Consider the following 20255-nt stretch of genomic DNA (forward strand, 5'->3'; position numbering starts at 1 on the left):
ATCACCTGTTTATATGAATAGAATACCTTACAAAAGATTGTTATTGTGATAATAATAGGAATTTTTATTGTTATTATTGTTCTTTGCTATTATCATATAAGAATTATGATAACAATAATAATGATAATGATAACAACAATAATTGTAATAATATTAATAATAATAATAATAATAATAATAATAATAATAATAATAATAGTAATAATAATAATGATAATGATAATTCCCTTGCATTTCAGCCATTTTCCCTGACGACACCTCGACAGCTGCCCCTGCTTGTGTGGAAGACGGGGTTACTTACCTGAATGGTGAATATGTCCCCAAAGATTCGGAATGCGTGGACTGTTACTGTTTGTCCGGCAGCGTTGTGTGTGCTTCCCTGGAATGTACTGCACCATCACCCAACTGCAAACCACTGACACACCCTGCTAGAACCTGCTGCCCTACGGAGTACGAGTGCTGTAAGTGCAAGTCTTTCTGTAGTTTGTTGTTCTCTTTAACTTGTAACACTATATATATATATATATATATATATATATATATATATATATATATATATATATATATATATATATATATATATATATATATGTATATTTGACTTCATTGTTTACACTTATTTCCTTTCTTCTTTTCAACCCACAGCTGAGGATTCCACCACGGACATAGAGGTTACAGACGATGGAGTTACTACTGATGAACCCACCATCCCTATCACGAACACAACCACTTCTCCTAGTGTAGAGGCATCCACTGCCACTGTGAGCCCAGTTGTGATTGAGGCAATGAGCTCATTAACCACAGAGGATTCAGAGGTTTCTGCAGGCATTGTAACAACCGAGACACCGCTGATCTCAGGTGACACCACCACACCATCTGTATCATCTTCAACTATTTCAGAGACACCCATAAGTAGCACAGAATCTAAGGAAGATGTTTCTGAAGGAACCGCTATATCTACCAGCCCAAGTCCAGGCAGCAGTGAACAGTCAGTCAGTGATGAGAAGGAAGAAGGCACCAGTGCAGTGACACAGCCTGTGTCTCCAAGCACTTTATTCACCACACCCAGCAGTTCTGTCTCCACCGACTACTCTCTTTTCCCTTCGTTCCCATCCTCTTCGAGCACCACTTCCACTCCAATGGAATATAACCCAGAAGCATGCATGTTTAATGGGAAAGTGTTTGCCTCAGCTCAGCAGATTCCTCGTGATGACCCATGTGACTTTTGCTTCTGCTTCCGCGGGGACATCATTTGTCTGCAGCAGACATGCCCACCACCCATTCCCAACTGTTATGAGGAGGCCATCGCAGGTTATTGCTGTCCACGTTTCCAGTGTCCGGTGGTGCAGACTCTAATGAACATTACCACTACCACAACACCCATCCCCACCTACCCACCTGTTCAAAAGGAAGTGGAAGTGGTCATGTGCGAAATTGGTCATCGCTACTATCAACATGGACAAATAGTGGATGAAGCATCTGGGCCTTGTCTAGAGTGCAGGTAATCTTCATTCTGCAACACTCACTTTTTTTTAAATATTTGTATGTAAAGAATTTTTTTGGATCGCATATTCTTATATATATATATATATATATATATATATATATATATATATATATATATATATATATATATATATATATTGATTGATTGATTGATTGATTGATTGATTGATTGATTGATTGATTGATTGATTGATTGATTGATTGCAGCGTAGCAGCTATACCTTACTATGTGGGTCTCTTCTGCAGGTGCGGCAGTGACGGCATGATGGAGTGCAATCCCCGAGAGTGCAAAGCAGAGCCCCTGCTGAGGAGAATTCTTAGCAGCAAGTACGGGTGAGGTGGAGAGGCATAGCAAGGCTGGGCGGTAATCCAGCCCACTCCTTCAGTTCTCAAATCTGCCCTCCTCATGTTTACCTGAAGATATAGCGTCAATGGACTTATTTCAGAATGACACCATGTTCCTAGGTTAAAACTATTATATTAAGGGGGAAGTAGGGCATACTTGTAATATTTCAGTAATATTTAGGTACTGAAGGTGGATGATTAGTATTGCAAAAGAGAACATTCTCCATTATCCATCCAACCTTGCAGAATAACTCATCCCATCCCTTTCCCCCAAATTCCCCTTTAGCCAAGATTAATTTAGTCTGACCCATGAATCGCTCAAGCATCAAGTCTGTGTTAGGAGGATTGTGCATACACTTTGTTACCATATATTGCTGGAGGAAATATACATACATGTAGTGCCAAGGCTCGTTTTATATATATATATATATATATATATATATATATATATATATATATATATATATATATATATATATATATATATATATATATATATATATATATATATATATATATATATATATATATATATATATATATATATATATATATATATATATATATATATACTTGCTCCAGTCAAACTCCAGCATCTTTCAATTTTTGTTTGGTACACGTGTAAGCATTTTTCTTCATCTGTTGCCGTAATAAGTGATTTTCTGTTTCCATTGTCGTGATTATTTAATTCGTTTCATGTCTGTTAGCGCGGCAGCTATTATACTTTTTTTTTTTTTTTTTGCGGCAATGAAGTTATCTACTTACCCAGTATTAATGACATTCTGCTCACAGGCCATTAATTATTTTCTACAGCACATTATTTATTTCATAAGTCTTTAGACAAACAATCCAAACGTTTGTTTTATGGCATTTTAGTGCTGAATATGCATCCATTACGTTCCGGAAATTATGCTTTCTCGTAAAATTTCTGAATATATATATATATATATATATATATATATATATATATATATATATATATATATATTAGTATTGTTCTGGGACGTGTGCGTTTTCTTATTTTCTTGTAGAATAATGTTTTAGCAAAGCGGAGAAAGGGTTCCCGCGCGGCCTAGCGGGTAAGCAAGCCCTCCGAGCTGCTTTGTTGGTGTTTGGTGCTTGACCCGTTTCTGTGAGGGGAAACCGGTTCGAAACACTTCTGCTTCATATTTTCTCTTGTGGCTCCCTGTAAGGTACTGACTGATCTGCTCTCATATATTTCATCTTGTGTTGTAGTAGAATACTCGAAGTGCTCTGTTAATTCAGCGTGCTAGACTGCTGGGTGCAGTGTGCCGAGCGTCACTGGCTGCGATAAGACGTGCAGGGTTCAGGGAGGGAAGCGTCATGGCTGCTCCAGGTACATTGTAAGCCCTTTCCTGCTGCCAGTTAAAGCTTGCTCCATCATTCTGAAAACTTGTGAAACGACGAAGGGCTTCAGGATAGATGCAATAAGGTCAGTGTTAAGTTGAGGGCGAGGCAGCTTGGTTTGTGTTGGTTGTATTGTCCCAGGGACGTGAATTAAAGACGGAGTTCTAGGTTTAACCATCCACATTGCTGGAGTAGAAGTAGCCAGCTCGGTGAAGTGACGTAAATAGCCTGATAGTCTTAGTGTGGGGCCTCGCCTGACTGGACATAAGACGTGGAATTTACTTGGGCATTACCAGGATTGATACAGCTTGAGCTCATCGCGAAGATTTTTTGAGTTAGGGTTCAGACAAGATTGTGTGTGTGTGATGTGTTGTGTTGAGTGTATGTGTGTGTGTGTTCGCTCCAGCATGTTCTATGCTGTTTTACGAAAACTTTTAACATATCAGCTATTATTATTATTCTCAGCTTTGGCAATGGGTAGAATGGGTGTGAATTTTTGCATATATAGATATATAATTAATTTCGCATTAGACAAGTAGAGGGATAATACCTGGTGCAGCATTACCTTTCTGGGAGTCTTTCCCAGCCTCCCCACCGCACAGCAAGCGTTGCTATGTCACGTGTGCTCATCCCCTCAGATTCCTTTCCTGTTTAGGTGCCAAACCACTTCAATGTATTGTCTTAGTCTGGGTGGGAGAATACCCAAGAGGCACTTTTATCTGCCGGGGCAGGTCAGTGGCCAAGGGGCATCTCATTGCCCAAAGCTCTCTAGTGTGTGACTGTTGATTTAAAGTGTTTGTATGTGAAACTCTAGATTGTCAAATGGAATACATAGAGTGCATGGTGCCTTTGAGGTTATTTTGCCTCTTCCCTTTTGATGCTGGGGTAGGCCTTCCCCTTCCTCCATCCATATTAGGGATAACCCAGTAAGCTTAGGGCTGGCATGTGTAATACCGTAGATGTTAGGGTATGCTCCCAAGAAACCAGTTAGTTTAGAAGTGCTGGCCATAAAGTGCTCTTTGGCTTCTGTGGAGCTGTTGGCAGTTATTTCCTTTCTTTTCCCAGCATTGTTAAAGATTAAAAAATATTATATATAATCCTTTTGTATTTGGAGGTACCATTTCATAGCTTGAGGAGTTAATCATTTAGGAGGATTAAGTTGATTTTTTTTATTATTTTCATTCAATTAATTAATATAAATGACTTACAAAGTTTCTTAATGGTAACTACCATAATTTATAACACTAGTAGGGTATCATAAACTTCAGTGTTCAAAGTTAGCTTCAATGTCTGCATTATTTGAAATTGGCAACTTTCTGTTACTGAACATGACTAGAATTCTCACATTTTCTCTAAAATTATCGTAATATTGTTTCTTAAAACTTAATCCTCTGGCTCTCAAGTGTATGTCATAGTTTTAATATCTTTATTATCATTTTTCTGATAAAACTGGGAAAGTTAAGTAGATGATTACCAGGCTCTCATAGTCTCACCAGTCAGTCCCAAAACACTGATTGGTGCACTTGAGTGGGCCAACAGTTGGTGTCACTAAGACAGGATGGGTTGCTTGACTGGTGCCGAGCATCATCTTGGATGTCACACCATCTCCAGAGAATAGTGTAGAATGAACTGCCATGGTCAAGTCACTGCCCAGGAGACAGCACCAAGCAGTGACTGTGGTATTGAGCAGTTCAGAATGCCCAGAAGCAGTATTCATTAATTGTGATCAATATTGGATTTTTTTGTTTTATATTATTATTATTTTATTATTATTATTATTATTATTATTATCATTAGCAATAATATTTATTATGAAGTAGGATTTTCTTGAATTAGCCTTACTGATGAGTCGCCTGTACAGCCGCTGGGTCACTGTTTGCTGCCCAATTGTAAGCCTTTATTATTTGTATAAAATGTGAATAAAAGAGAAAACTGAAAGTCTGCTCTTATCCAACCCTATTTAAATGATGTCATATTGTTGACCTTGTATTTGAACTTTATTTCCACTATGGTTAAGTAGATTAAAGAATTCTCTTTGGTGTGTATCTGGTTAGATGCTTATGTAGGGGAATGAAGCAAGAGGAGGAAGAGAGTAGAGTATGGGACATGTTAAAGAGACATTTAAGGAAGTAATATCATGGGAATTTTGATTAGGCACTCAAAAAGGCTGGATGGGTGTTCGAAAAGGAGTGAGGTGTTGATCCTTGCTTCAAGAGAGACTAGAAATTATCACTTATGCCAAACAAACTTATTTGCTTTTAGAAAATATTTAGTTACAGGCTTAATCTGCACTGAGTGCTTGGGAGAATGACAATGACATTAACAAGACCAAGATCTAAAAAAGATGAATAGACTAAGTATACCTTTAAGTATTTTACAAAATGCCACCATTAGTAATGTAATTATTTAAACGTTTGAGTCTAATCGATATTATAAAATGGCCATACTTGAAAATTATGCAGGACACACTGAACCATAAGTTATTGTTTATACTTAAAGGTATTGCACACTGTCTAATAATCTGATTAATTTACATCATTGAAAAGATAGACAAAAGAAGGTACTGACAGTCAATAGCTTCATCTAAGTTGTTCATAGTGATGTTAGTGGAAGTTTAAGAGAGAGAATTAAAAGACAAGAATTATGGAAAATATGGGACCAATGTCTAGATTACCTCAGATTTGTCAATTACTGTCAGCCCTTGATGTAACACTACAGCTAGAGACTATTAACAAAGATAACACTTAATGAATCCCCATTCATTACACATTGGGAATCATTTGGTCCTCCCATCTCTCCTGACTCCCCACACCTCTTGGCAAATTATATTCACAATAAGAGCAGTTAAATCTCTCTCTCTCTCTCTCTCTCTCTCTCTCTCTCTCTCTCTCTCTCTCTCTCTCTCTCTCTCTCTCTCTCTCTCTCTCTCTCTCTGCAAAAAGATTTAGACTTTGATGAGGTTAATTCTGAAGCAACTAACCAAGTACTCCTAACAACATGTGCAGTGATGGTAGCCTTTACTACTTGTTGAATGTTTTTTTTTTTTTTTTTTTTTTTTTTCCATCAAGCAAACAATTGAAGGGAACTGACATGGGAGGATGTAGGTACTTTAGATTGGGCAGATGTTAGAATCCTCTACCCACCACCAGCACCACCACCACCACCACCACCATTGTCACTTGAGCCACACCCAGGGAATTGTGAGCTGACCAAAGATAGTTAACACCTTTGCTGAGTAACACACTATACTCATGTGTTGTGGATTCATTTACACACAAAAATCCTTCATACTATTCTAGAATTTCATATATTTACATTATAAAAGCTTTGTTTCACCCAATAGGAATATTTGAGGACAATTTTAAACATGAAGTAACTATAGTGTTAGATACTGAAAACCTGGTTGTGATTAACTCCATCAATACTGAGTCGCATTTTTGTCTTGAACTTGGGTATGATTAGACTATTTCATTTATAGTAGGAATGGTGTATGGAGGTCAGAAAACTAATGGACAGAGTTTCACTATTTTCATCTCCACATAAGTTTCTGAAGTTGTATAGTCACCAAATAGTGGAACCATGCGTGCTTTGGGATCCGAGGAGTCTCAAGCGCACGGGTTCGAATCCTTTCCACGGTCCGAGTGTAGGTTGGACTTCCTCACTTGGGGCAAGGGTTTCCTAGCAGGTGGGCTTTGAGATAGGAGGTACCCCAAAAAGTATCCCCTTTAGCCCAGAAATTCCCGTGAAAAGCCCACATGTTATAAAAAAAAAATAATCAGAATGAATATGAAAATGAGTCATATTATTCAAGGGGTTAAAGTGATAATGTTGCCTGATAGGAGTTCCCATGACTGCCCCAGCTAAAATATCTTTGCATCCTCACTATAGCATGAAAACAAATCATTCTCGTAAATACTGTGAATATCATTAACAGCTAACCTGACCAAGGATGTTCTTTTATTATTATTGTCATCATTCTTACACAGGAAGTAGTATGGCAGCAATGAATGGAACGGGAGGAGGCACTAAGTTCTTACCCCATGAAATGATGGTTCCTCCAGTCAAGCTTACTGAAGCTTTAAATTTAAGGTAAAGCTTGACTTGTTCTCTTTCATCTTTTATATGCATGCCTTTGTTTTTTTACTTGCATCTATTTCGTTATAGATTTGGTATTAAACTGCATGTTTTGAGGTTGAGTGTGTATAGTTAACTGACAAAGCAACTAGTATAATGTTTTAGGTCTTTACTGATCTCCATATGTTTATTCGTGTGTCTGGTACTGTTATAGGACCAGATATGTAGCTATTTTAGTGCTTTATTCTTTTTGTCAACAGTTTTATGTTCTGTCACCAATCCCATGTCTTCTTATTCTCTCAATGTTATATAATTTCAAACCTACTCATGCATATGTTCCATCAAGATTTGTGTCCTCTCTTGAATTCCATTATGTGATATTTGTTTGCTTTGAATTTATTTGCCTTAAATTTTACTCCCTGTGTTATATTCATGTGTCGTAATTAAACCAATGTGCAGATTCTCGTAGAAGCCATGGAAACATGGTTTCCATGGCAATTATGTACTTATTGTTTCAGGAATATTTTTATACATTTGAAAATGTTGATGTTAAAGTTGATCCCTGTGGTACTCTGCTTATTACTTTTTCCCCACTACTAATTTATTTGTCTCACTTCTGGTCTAATTTTTCTTCTTTTCAGGTATTTTCCATTCCAGTTTTTCTACATTTTCCTTCTGTCCTTCAATCTACTCTGTTTACAGTTGTTTATCCGTTATATTATTTGTTCCAATTTTGTAATAGCAGAGTATTTGAGAGGTCTTTGTTATTGCAGAGAACTGTCGTCTGAGTCAGGCACACTGTTTGAGGTGGCATCTCAACCAACAGAAGACTATTGCCCCCAACAGCAACAAGCAAACTTTTTTGATGACATCTCTCTCATCTCTAGCCTTAGCCTCATGGGTACAGTTGATGAAGATGAAAACAATTGTGAGTTAACAAATAGTTAAAAGTAGTAGGAATAGTAATGTTTCCCGACAAAGAGATAATTGCTGTAAAAGTATTGGAAAACACTTTAATTTCCTTAATTAAGTACTATACAGTGTCATACTTGACACTGTATATGTACAAGTGATATGACAACTTGAGGGATTGTAACAGGTGAAATATCATTAGCCAGAAGTCATGAAGTGGAAATTAAACCACAGCTCTTTTCCCAACTCCTCTCCATATCCACCTCCCCATCCCCACTCCCTTATTGTTTGTACATTTCTAAAACCCATGTCTCTCTCTCTCTCTCTCTCTCTCTCTCTCTCTCTCTCTCTCTCTCTCTCTCTCTCTCTCTCTCTCTCTCTCTCTCTCTCTCTCTCTCTCTCTCTCTCTCTCTCTCTCTCTCTCGTCGTACTTGGAAAGTAAGATTTTGTATGTAATAAGCACATCTATTTGTTTCTTATTATTCTATTTATTTTGGGGGAGGAAGGAAGACATTTAAAAGGCTAACAGGATGTGAGTGATGGAATATTGTCTTCATTTCATTAATTCCTTTCTTTGTAGTGTCAGATGCAGGAGATGAGGAACCTTTTGAGCGTCTGGCACATCGGATGATGGACATCTCTGGGGATGGTGGAGTGCTCAAGATGGTAAGTGGTGTTACGCAGGGTTAGGTCAGTCCAGAGTGGTGTATGCTGATAAGAACATGTTATCCTCATTACTTCAAACAATTTATAACTTGAAACAACATTTCATTCAAACCTACTATATCAATTCTTATACTATTTACTAAATACACTTCTCTGCTTTATTCATCATGGTGATTCAGGAGGTGAAGGCTGGAGTTGGTGAGGCCATTCCTGAAAGGGCTAGTGTAACCTTCCATTACACTGCCTTTTTGGAGCACAATGATGAACCGTTTGACTCTTCCCTTTTACGGGGCTTCCCTGATAGGAAGTTACTTGATGTTGGAGAGTTGTTGCCTGGCCTCAACTTAGCAATCAAAACAATGAGGTGTGGTGAAACATCTAGGTTCCTTATCTGGCCCCATTATGCTTTTGGAAAGGTAAGACTGATGGTTTAAATTGTCTTAGATATGAAAATTGAAATAGTTGCTAGTTATTATTTAGTGTTTATTAATATTTTTATTACTATCTATTCTCTCTTGTCAGACAATTTTATACAGTGTGTGTGTGTGTGTTGTTTTATTGCATCTTGTAAAGTGTATACAGTGGTAGTGTTGGTCCAGCCACTCAGAGTGAGTTGCTAAGTTTTCATGATTACATATAGGTAAGTGAATATTTGAAATTCATCTTGAAGAGACATTTCCTTATATACTTCGATATGAAAACAGTAAACAGGAAATATGTCTGTAAGGTTGTATCTGCTCTCTTCTTTGGTTCTGTTGATAGTAAACTAGGAAACACTATCTAAAGTAAAAAGAAAAAAAAAATGTGGTTGTAATGTTATGTAATTGTCTTGAAATAATCAAGCAGAATGTTCTTATTTAAAAAGAACATCCATTAGTAGAGTTTGGTGTTGTTTTAATCTCAAGCATCTGTAGCTTAGTATATTAGTTCAGTAGATCTCATGCTTTATTAGTTATAAAGCTGCTTCTACACAAAACATTGGCAGCATTATTAGTAATACTGTGACAATAGTTGTATTCTGTACTCACAGACAGGATGTCCACCCAGGATCCCAGGGGGTGCAGTGCTTCTCTATGAGGTCCAGTTGGTGAGTGCTGTAGATCATGCCGCAGCTGACTCATTTCAGGATCTAGATGTAGAAAAGCAAAATACTACAACCTTCAAGGAGAAGCTGGAAGCAGCTCAAGCCTACCACCGACAAGTATGTTCAATGTTTACACCTTGAAGTATGTGCATGTTCTGTTATTATTGAGGAATGCATTCTTATATGACATTCATTTTATGTATCTTTTTAATTATATATGTTCCTGAAGGAGTAGATGATGGTAAATGAAAAGTCTGCATTTATTTCTATTCCTGCATTTTCTCAGTGTTCTGATGCTCTCCTCTCATTCAATTTGCATTCTTATTTGTCATCCTAAGATATCTACATTCATTATTTCAATTACCTCTGTAGATTTAGAACATTGAAAACAGGTTATATATATATATATATATATATATATATATATATATATATATATATATATATATATATATATATATATATATATATATATATATATATATATATATAAGCTAATCACTAGTTACCATCAGTCTTAATACTTATTCTCATCCATGTTTTGTCCACCTCACTATTGCAAGAGTCAAGCAGTATGTTCACTCTTATCACTTTTTATTGAGGAAAGGGGTGTCATCTCCATTTGTATGCTGCAGGGCAATCACCATTACAGTGAAGGAAACATAAGTGGTGCTAAGAACTCCTACTACCGTGCTGCCTGGATCATGGAGAATTGTGCCTTGAAGGACAGAGAGGAGGAGCTACAAAGAGGCCACATCCTGATCAGACTGAGGAGCAACTTAGCACAGGTAGTAAATAATGTTCACTCAAAATAGCCTTCTCATCGACTTTGATGGTTCATCCATCCCACTTTTATAGGTTTTAATGTGATTACAGGCTTTTCCTCCCAGAACTAATATAGTACCAATTTTCAGAGGAGTCGATAAAGAAGAACACTGAATTATAGACTGGTGTCCCTAACAAGTATTGAAAAAATATGTGGAAAACAGGTTGATCAAATATCTGGAAGAATTGTACTCATTGTGTGTGAATTTTTTTCAGAAATGGATAATCTTGTGTCACAGATTTGGGGAGTTTTTACAGTACAGCAATTGTTGTGTAAAACACAACTTGTTAAACACACACACACACACACACTGTGTAGTGTAGTGGTTAACACGCTTAGCTCACAAGTGAAAAGGCCCAGGTTCGAGTCCCAGGAGTGGCTAGGCAAAATGGGCAAGCCTCTTAATGTGTAGGCCCTGTTCACCTAGCAGCAAGTAGGTACAGGATGTGACTTGAGGGTTTGTGGCCTTGCTTTCCCGGTGTGTGCAATGTGTTGTGGTCTCAGTCCTACCCGAAGATTGGTCTATGAGCTCTGAGCTCACTCCATAATGGGAAAGGCTGGCTGGGTGACCAGCAGATGACCATGGGGGTGAATTACACACACAGAAAGGCTGGTTGGGTGGCCAACAGGTGACCGTGGGGGTGAATAACATACTCACACTCCTGATGGTGCTTCAGGCTGGGTGCTGTAAGAAGGTAAAGAGGAACTACTGGATCTAATTTGGGAAATAGTTACAAGTTTACTAAATGATAGGAAAGTTCCAGTAGAATGGAAAAGAACCAACTTTATACTGATATTTAAAGGGGGAAAGCCAACTGAGCCATTGAATTACAGACCAGTGTCACTTACAAGCATTATGGGAAAGTGTTGTGAAGTAATTATCAAAGAAAAATTGGTTAAACATCTGGAAGAAGAACAAGTCATAACAAACAGACAATTTGGGTTCAGGACAGGATGGTCATGTGTGTTAATTTATTAAGCTTCTACTCAAGAGTAATAGAAGGAATAGATAACAGAGATGGATGAGTGGACACAGTATACCTGAACATAAAAAAGGCTTTTTATAAAGTCCCTCATGGAAGACTACTTTGGAAACTAGAGAACATAAGAGGACTGCAAGGAACTTTGTTAGAGTTGACAAGGGATTATTTGAAGGACAGAGAGATGAGAACTGTGATCAGAGATACATACTCATCTTGGGTAAAGTAAGTAACAAGCAGAGTGCCACAAGGTCAGTGTTAGCCCCCATTATGTTTCAGATTTATGTAAATGACATTCACAAGGGATAAACAATTACATTAATCTGTTTGCTGATGATGCAAAGGTACTAAGAGTTATCAAAACCCAGGAGAACTGTTTGCTGTTACAGGATGATATAAAGAAGATCTATGAGTGGAGCAAGAAGTGGAAATTGGAGTTCAATGTCAAGAAATGTCACGTAATGGAACTAGGTAAGAGCGAAAGAAGACCGGTATGGGACTATTTGATGGGAGAGGAACAAATAATGAAGACTAAATAGGAAAAAGATCTGGGAGTGATTACCGTATTTTACGGCTTGCAAGACAGTATACAGGAAAATCTGAACCCTGAAAAATATATAAGCAAGATATTTGGTATATCATATAAAATGTTCACTAATATAAGTGTGGCATTTCAATTTATGGATAAAGATATGATAAAAAACTATCACAAGCATGATACCTCCAAAGCTGGAATATGCAGTTGTGGTGTTGTCTTTGAGCTCTATAAAAGATATAAGAAGATTAGAATGGATACAGAAGATTGCTACAAAGATGATGCTGGAACTAAAGGACCTAACATATGAAGAGCTGCTGAAGGAAATGGACTACCAACCTCACAAAATAGAAGAGAACGAGGAGATCTAATTACGATGTACAAGATAGTCAATGGCTTTGAAAAGAATGACAAGGAAGACCTGGTGCTGTTGACAGAAGAAGATGGAAGGACAAGAGGTCATGCAAAGAAAATCATGATGAAGCAGTGTGTTAAGGGTATTGGCAAATACAGTTTTCCACACAAAATGGTGGAGAAGTGGAATGTATTGAATGATGAAGTTGTTACAGCACATAATGTGCATAACTTTAAGGAAAAATTGGATAAATGTAGACATGGAGACAGGACATGAGTCCAGCTCAAATCCTGTACAATACAACTAGGAAAATACACATTCTTGAGAGTAATAAAGAGCAACAGGGACTGTATGGAATTGCAGAGAAATATTGATAATATCTGGGAATGGAGTCATAAGTGAAAATAAGAATGTAATGGCAAGAAATGCCATGTGAAGGAAATGTGTAAAAGTATTAAAAGACTTGTGTGGGTAATGGGAATACAAAATGGGAAAAGGGATTATAATGAGGAAAGAAGAGAGAAACCTGGGAGTGGTTATACATACAACCCTGACCCCAGAAAGACACATAAATGGTTATTTACTTCAGCATATGGGACACTAACAAATATCAGTGTGGCATTTAATTACATGGATAAGAATATGATGAAAAAATCATAACCACTATGCTGAAACCCAGACTTAAATATACAGTAGTGTTGTGGTCTCCTCATATGCTATACAAAAGGATATCAGGAAACTAGAAAGAATCCAAAGGACAGCTTCAAAGATGGTGCCAGAAATGAAGTACCTTACCTATGAAGAAAGACTGAAGGAAATGGGGCTACCAACTTTGAAAGATGGATTGGAGAGTGGGGACCTAATAATGATGTGTAAAATAGTAAACTGACTGAAAATGGAGATTGTTTCACCAGGTGATGAAAGATAGCACTGGCAGTAACGCTATTTATTCAAAAGGTCCAACCTGTGAACAATTGTACATGAGAATACATGGAATTATTAACCAATATTCAGCAAATTGTCTTTACAAATATAATACAATATATGTATCATCATATGACAACATAAAACTCACACAGTACCTCCACTACATCGCACTGGTGAAATGCGCCAGTCATACTGCCGAACAGCAGTCATCAAATCTGTGACCCCCAGGTTGCACAAGCACTGCAATGTAATACCTACATTGATGGTAAGTATAGACAAGACTGTACCACACAAATCCACATAGGCACAACTAGGAAGCACAACTATGACATCACAATTATATCACTATTTCTGTAGGTCATGAAACAATTTGTCAAACACTGTTGTCACAACACTTCACTGCAACAGCGAACACTAACTCATCTGAAAGTGTTGCTCTCACAAACATGCAGCAATATCACCAAATTCCTATAAATTTCCATTTAACCCATCACATCTGGCAAATGTACGTATCTGAGGCGTATGTCTGATTGAGAGTGAAGGCGAACGGCAGCCACTACCTTAAGTTAATTGATGAGATCGACAAGATGCCACATCACCACTCTACACGTCACACTATACAAAATGATCATTTAACATTAACAATACTCTTTAACAACCGCAATACACAAATACTAATCACAATCAAAAGGTTTTGGGAACTATGTCAGTGAGATACTGAGACATTCTCAGTACAGAGATAGATAGAGATCATAAATAGTCAGTGTTTGAAGAACATTAAAAAAGTTTAGTTTTTCACCTAGGGTGGTGGAAATCTGGAATGAATTCAGTGAAGAGATTGTAACAACAGAAAATTTTCATAAATTTAAGAAAAAGTTGGACAAAAATAGATATGAACCCCGCTCAAACCCTGTAATATACAACTAAGTAAATACACATGGAAAAGAACTTAGTCTTGTTTGTAACAATATATATACATATAAACACTGCTGGTCAGAGGGGAAGACGCAGTACCTGTCACATCATTTGAAGGAGATTAATGACACAGAAAATATGTTTTAATGAGGGTATTCACCTAAACTAGTGATTGATTGGGTGCCCTGATGCTTTCTTGACCTTTTGAGTCTCCTGGGAAGTGAGTCACCCAGGTGGTTGGAGATACTGAGCGTCAATATTGTCCCATATGTCCTTAATAGCGGCTTGGAGGCGTGGGAGGGAGGAGGTATCTCTCTCCTTTAGCTTTAGTTTTATGTACGCCCAGGGATTTTTTATAGGGTTAAGGTCTGGGGAACTTGCGGGCCAAGGTTTTAAAAGGCTGACATTGCAGAAATCAAACCAGTCAACAATTAACTTTGCCGTATGCCACAGTGCACCATCTTGCATGAAGGTATTAGCATTGCACTTTTCCATACACTCATCTAACTCATCTAGAATTAGCTCGAAGTAGTTATTTTGGTTCATACGAACATTCTTAGGCAAAAACACTAATTTTTCAAGACCATACTAAGAAAAACAACCCCACACCATCAAAGAATCTGGATTTTAATGCGTGTGTTGTGTAGTGTGGATCGTGACGGTTACTACCAGGTCTGCAGTATACACGGTTTCTCTGGTTGTATGTAATCTGAAAGCTTGCCTCATCTGACCAACGTACCCTACGGCACTTACCTAAGTCCCAATCTTTGTGCTGAGACAAACTGCTTGCCTACTGTTAAGGTAATCATGACTGAAGCAAGGTTTTGAAACTGCGTTATCCCATGTCGCCTTTCACATATCTCCGCACACTCCTTTCACTCACCCCACCCAGCACAGAGGGTTCCTAGCCGTAAGTTCCTTGCTGTGTAAGGGAGGGTTGGCCTAAAGCTGTCTCCGAATAATGTTCAGAGTTCTCTAGCTCACACTGCGTTTACGCCCTTCAGGCTTGTAAGGTGGTGGCGAAGTGTCTCTTCCTTCTTCACGATAAATTTTGGTCCAACGTTGAACAATTCTGAGACCTTTGCCAGTGTTCGCGGCAGTTTCTTGATTTGACTTATTCTCCCTCACTGAGGCACAAATGACTGAGATTTGGGCCTTACTAATTAGTTTCCTAGGTCCCATAATAGGTAGTAACAGGGCACAATGGTAAGCTCACACATCCACAAAACGGCCCAAGAGGGAGGATGAAAGAAAATTCAAATGCAATCACACGAACCACAGACGAATGTTGACTAAGGAAACATATCATCTACTTTGACAACTAGAGCTGCAGAGTTGTCAGATAGCGACATACAGCGAATCCGCCGTATGTTTAGGAGTTAAGAAGGATGAATGAAATTTGGTCAGCGTGGAAGTTGTTGTCCCATTCGCGCCTTCCGCTCTGACCAGCAGTGTACATATATATTTTTTCCTTGCACAAAAATAGTATCTATTAAAAGGTATAAGGCAGTGACTAATGAACAATTAAGAGTAATGTGAATTACTAATGAAAAGACACTTTTTCAGGTTTACTTAGAATTGAAGGAACCAGCTCGTGCCTGTACTCAATGCAAGATGGGACTATCTGTGACTGGAGAACATTCAAAAGATATTATTGCCAAGCTCAATTTTAGGTTTGTTGTGATTTCATTCTGTTCTATATATCTAAGTATTATATTAAATCAAGAAGAATATATAAATGGAACTTATCCAAGTCTAGTTTCTAGTGGCTCTTGCAAAATTGTGCAAACTACAGTATATTCAAACTCTCAATGTGCAGTGAGTGGTGACTGTGGAGTTATCATTCATATACAGGTCGTCTTTGACTTATTAACTTAAAACGTGTTCACCTTATAACTGACTGACTTTATAACCATTACTACAATCAGCTATTAGCTAATGGACTGCAGCAAATGGATTCTGTGAACACTGTTGCTCCTCCTGGTGTCATCACTAAAGCTTATTTCATCCTTGTTTTCTAGGATATGTTCCTTGCTCTCCTGTTCAAAAGCTTGTCAAAATGCTTGTCATCATGATATGAGTAATCTTTATTGTATTAGCCAATTTACAACAAAATTGATTCACACCTTGCCGATGCAGAGACAGTTTTGGTCCTAAATCATCAGTAGCATGTAAAATGAAACTCAATCTTTAGGAGAGGATAGCAATACTATTTTGAATTTATTGTAACTTCTTTGGCAGTGAGCCGTGCTCTAGCCATACATGACACCAAACTTTACTTACTGGCTTGTAACTCAGGGCCAGAGTCAAATTTCACTCCAGTTGTTTTGTTAAAAAGTTAACTCCATTTTTTTTTTTTTTTTTTTTTTTTTTTTTCCATTTACACATGCATTTATATAACATTGCCAGATATAATATGGAACATATGTGAAGTAAATTCTTTTAGTTATATTTTCCTCTTAATTTTCAGATTAAACTACTGATGCTTGGTTTCCATTTACTTTATTCTACACAGGTTAGGGAAGGCCAAGGGTCTTCTTAATGACTTCTCAGGTGCAAAGAAATTCTTGCACCAGGCCCTGTCCCTCAAACCAGGCTGTGATGAAATCATAGAAGAGCTGGAGGCTGTAGTCAAGCGTGAAGAGAAGTGGGCTGCTAGAGAGCGGTTCATGTGCCAGCAGATGTTTAACTCCAGTGCAACTGCAGAGCACAAAGGTCAGGCCAGCGGTATGGTACCAAGGGCATTTGAAAAGCAATGAAATACTATCAGGGTGCAAGATGGAGCCTTCAAACACAGCCAGAAATCTTAAGACAGCTAAGTAAAGTGAGTTAATACATACAAGTATTTTATATAAATGGCATTTTTCATTTCTGTGTTCCAGTATTGAAGTTGATCTTTTGCTTGCAAGGCTAATGGAGAGTTGATACATTTATCATAGTGATCCATGTGAAAAACTACAGTTCTCATTGTATTAATAATCTTTTGTTGCATCATGAGGAAATAGCTATAGGTGACCTACAAGATTCCTTTTCAAGAGGTCGACATAGTGACCTTATCATCTTGCTGGAGTGCAGGAAGGGACCAAGGAAATTGTAATTAACCCATGCAGTGATGGGCTTTGCCAGGGATAGGGGTTTATTCTGATTGCACTTTTTTCATACATTTTTTTATTTGCCTCTTAAAATTATAATAGAATAGCATTTGATATAGACTGAATTATTCCAATACCGTGAATGGAAATGTGGCTACCTTGCAATGTTTCTCTCTCTCTCTCTCTCTCTCTCTCTCTCTCTCTCTCTCTCTCTCTCTCTCTCTCTCTCTCTCTCTCTCTCTCTCTCTCTCTCTCTCTCTCTCTCTCTCTCTCTCTCTCCACAGCTCACAATATTGCACTAGAGATGTGAAATTTTATTATTACAAATATTTAAATCTCTTATTCTCACCCGTACTTTTCACTATCTTATGGTGTGTGTAATAGATAAATAATTTGCACTACAAATATCAATGAATTACCAAGAATTGTATGTTCATCATTGATTTAGTTAGTTAGGTTTTTGTATCCAAGTTTATTATTTGTTCTGCTTCAAATATGTTTTCTTTTGTAAATCCAAACAAAGGAATATTTTGTTTATAATTTTGAAAAGTTTTCCATCTGATGTATTGGCTTTTTTTATCTATTATTTATGTGTTGAATTATGTTGTTCACCATTACTTTCCTTTAGATAAAGGTTTGGAATATTTTTTGTTGTGCTGTGCTAGTATTGTGAGGTGAGGTTAATAGGATAGTGACACTACATCATTAATCCTACTAGTAGTACTCATGAAAGGGAAGCTCCTGAGATACATGTTTAAAGTGTTTACAGTGTTTGCATGTCACTCACCTGGAAAACCTCCTTATTTGTATTGATAAGGCTGTGTATGATACATTGCTATTTAGTGTTACCGTATTCTTCCATTTTAATTTCACAATCTGCTATTCATTTACCAAAGATTTAGTTATTATACCAAAACTCTAACAGTTGTGTGTATGCTTTATATCCCTTAAATAATTAGTGAAGTCATACTTTCAAGACTCGTACATTGCTTGCAGTATTTAAGATAACCAATGGCATAGTAGAAGGCAGAAAAATCATGAAACCAAAATTTAAAGGTTTTGGCATTGATGAGGTGTGAATAACGAGGAACATGTATTTTATGCTGCATTTATTGTTATGATATCAGTTATTCATAGCAACGATTATTATCTTGAGGAAGAGTAGAGTGTGAGCCAGGGCTTTCAGCTGAGGGGCTGGCAAGTTGACCAGCTGTTTCCTGTCTTTTCTTGGATCCATGGAAGGTAGTCTGTGGATTAAGATTTGTATATTTATATCATCTTGAATAATATTGTATATATCACATATGATATCAAAATATAGGAATGATCTTTTATGAAAGGAGTAATTGCTTCCAGGATCTCATTCATTGTGCTTATTGGTATAGCATGTATTGAATATTTAAAGGTATTTTATTTCAAGCTCATCTCTTGGCTAACATAAAAAAAAGGGATCAGTGTTGTATGTAGGCAAACTATAGCAGGCAAAATGATAATGAATTTAAATTCTATGTCCAATATCCCCTCACCATACTACCAACCTTTTTCTGGTGACATTTTGTGTAAGGTATGTGTATGCATTTTGTAATGTGTTATGAAATCTTCAAATGAGTTTTCAAACATAGAAATTTTCAGTTAACTATCTATTGCAAGCAAAGGTCAATGAATTCTTGAATTGAGTGACAGCTTTACCCCACAAATAGCTACTATAGTTTTGATATTTAAATGGAATCAATTGTGATTGTTTTGTAAAGCAAGTGTTCATTATGAATGTGCTCTCAATAAAAGGTAATGTCTTTATGAACTTCCTTGCAATATTGGAAAAATGTGACTGTTACTTACTGGTAACTCTGGTGTAGACACCTGGGTAACCCTCAGCAGCACAGCCACTTCCCCAAGAGACAATACCAATTAGCTCACTGTTCGTTGCATTATCCGTCACCAAGGGGCCGCCAGAATCACCCTGAAAAAATACACTTTTACTCTCTCTCTCTCTCTCTCTCTCTCTCTCTCTCTCTCTCTCTCTCTCTCTCTCTCTCTCTCTCTCTCTCTCTCTCTCTCTCTCTCTCTCTCTCTCTCTCTCTCTCTCTCTCTCTCTCTCTCTCCACCCGTAATAGAATAGATAATAGACTGTTACACTCATCCTCCTGTGGATTTTATGGAATCATGCATCTGATACATAAGTAGACAGACATATGTGCTGAGGTAGTATTGATGCTTTCATTTTGTTGATGTATCTAGAAAATATACTTGAGGTATCCAGGTAGTGAATTTTGTCATCATGAGATCATGTTTAGGTAATTTTGCTGCATTATCATATTAACAAATTTTCTTTACTTATTGTGTATTTATAGATAGAATCATGAAGACATTATTACAAAGTGTTTTTACCGTCTAAGTGAGAATATTTCCTGAGTTTTCTTTGTTTATATTCCAGAAAGTTTGATATCCTGATATGTGAATAGAACGTGACTTGTTTTCATTTCATATCTTATCTTAAGGAGACCAGGGTATCTAGAACTCACCTGACAGGAGTCCTTGCCTCCCTGTGATACGCCAGCGCAGATCATATTGTCTGTGATATCGTCGCTGCTGTAATTTTTGTTCTTGCATTCTTCATTGGTCATTGTCTGTACTGTCACATGATTAAGTATATCCGGCTGTGATCCACCT

General features: G+C 37.3%; 3 protein-coding genes across 6 annotated transcripts in view; 2 read left to right on the forward strand and 1 right to left on the reverse strand.

The window, feature by feature from the left end:
- The window catches only part of LOC123513929 (mucin-2-like), a 101042-nt gene extending 95885 nt beyond the window's left edge, over positions 1–5157 (forward strand). The window contains exons 23-25 of the mRNA XM_045271424.1: positions 240–461; positions 646–1501; positions 1753–5157. Coding sequence (XP_045127359.1) covers positions 240–461; positions 646–1501; positions 1753–1843 — 1169 coding nt within the window. The 3' untranslated portion in view covers positions 1844–5157. The remainder of the gene's footprint in view (positions 1–239; positions 462–645; positions 1502–1752) is intronic.
- On the forward strand, positions 3166–18231 carry LOC123513883 (inactive peptidyl-prolyl cis-trans isomerase FKBP6-like). The gene is made up of 9 exons (XM_045271335.1): positions 3166–3304; positions 7206–7308; positions 8067–8221; positions 8786–8871; positions 9051–9287; positions 9902–10072; positions 10591–10743; positions 16060–16166; positions 17009–18231. The coding sequence occupies exons 2-9, from the start codon at positions 7214–7216 to the stop codon at positions 17250–17252; spliced, it is 1248 nt and encodes a 415-aa protein (XP_045127270.1). The 5' UTR covers positions 3166–3304; positions 7206–7213; the 3' UTR covers positions 17253–18231.
- A 448-nt stretch (positions 18232–18679) lies between these two features.
- LOC123513882 (transmembrane protease serine 11D-like) overlaps positions 18680–20255 on the reverse strand; it is a 9290-nt gene continuing 7714 nt past the window's right edge. For all 4 annotated transcript variants that reach the window (XM_045271333.1, XM_045271334.1, XM_045271332.1 and 1 more), the window contains 3 exons: positions 20108–20253; positions 19425–19545; positions 18680–18832 (listed from right to left, as the gene is read on the reverse strand). In XM_045271333.1, the coding sequence (XP_045127268.1) occupies positions 18768–18832; positions 19425–19545; positions 20108–20253 (332 nt within the window). In that variant the 3' untranslated portion in view covers positions 18680–18767. The remainder of the gene's footprint in view (positions 18833–19424; positions 19546–20107; positions 20254–20255) is intronic.

This window comes from Portunus trituberculatus, chromosome 37, assembly GCF_017591435.1.
Source record: "Portunus trituberculatus isolate SZX2019 chromosome 37, ASM1759143v1, whole genome shotgun sequence".
Lineage (NCBI taxonomy): Eukaryota > Metazoa > Arthropoda > Malacostraca > Decapoda > Portunidae > Portunus > Portunus trituberculatus.

Excerpts from the sequence above, each read along its gene's own strand:
- LOC123513883 (XM_045271335.1), top strand. The coding sequence starts at position 7,214 with ATGGCAGCAATGAATGGAACGGGAGGAGGCACTAAGTTCTTACCCCAT. Across the intron at positions 8,222-8,785 it reads TGATGAAGATGAAAACAATT|TGTCAGATGCAGGAGATGAG; the intron begins GTGAGTTAACAA and ends CTTTCTTTGTAG. Across the intron at positions 8,872-9,050 it reads ATGGTGGAGTGCTCAAGATG|GAGGTGAAGGCTGGAGTTGG; the intron begins GTAAGTGGTGTT and ends ATGGTGATTCAG.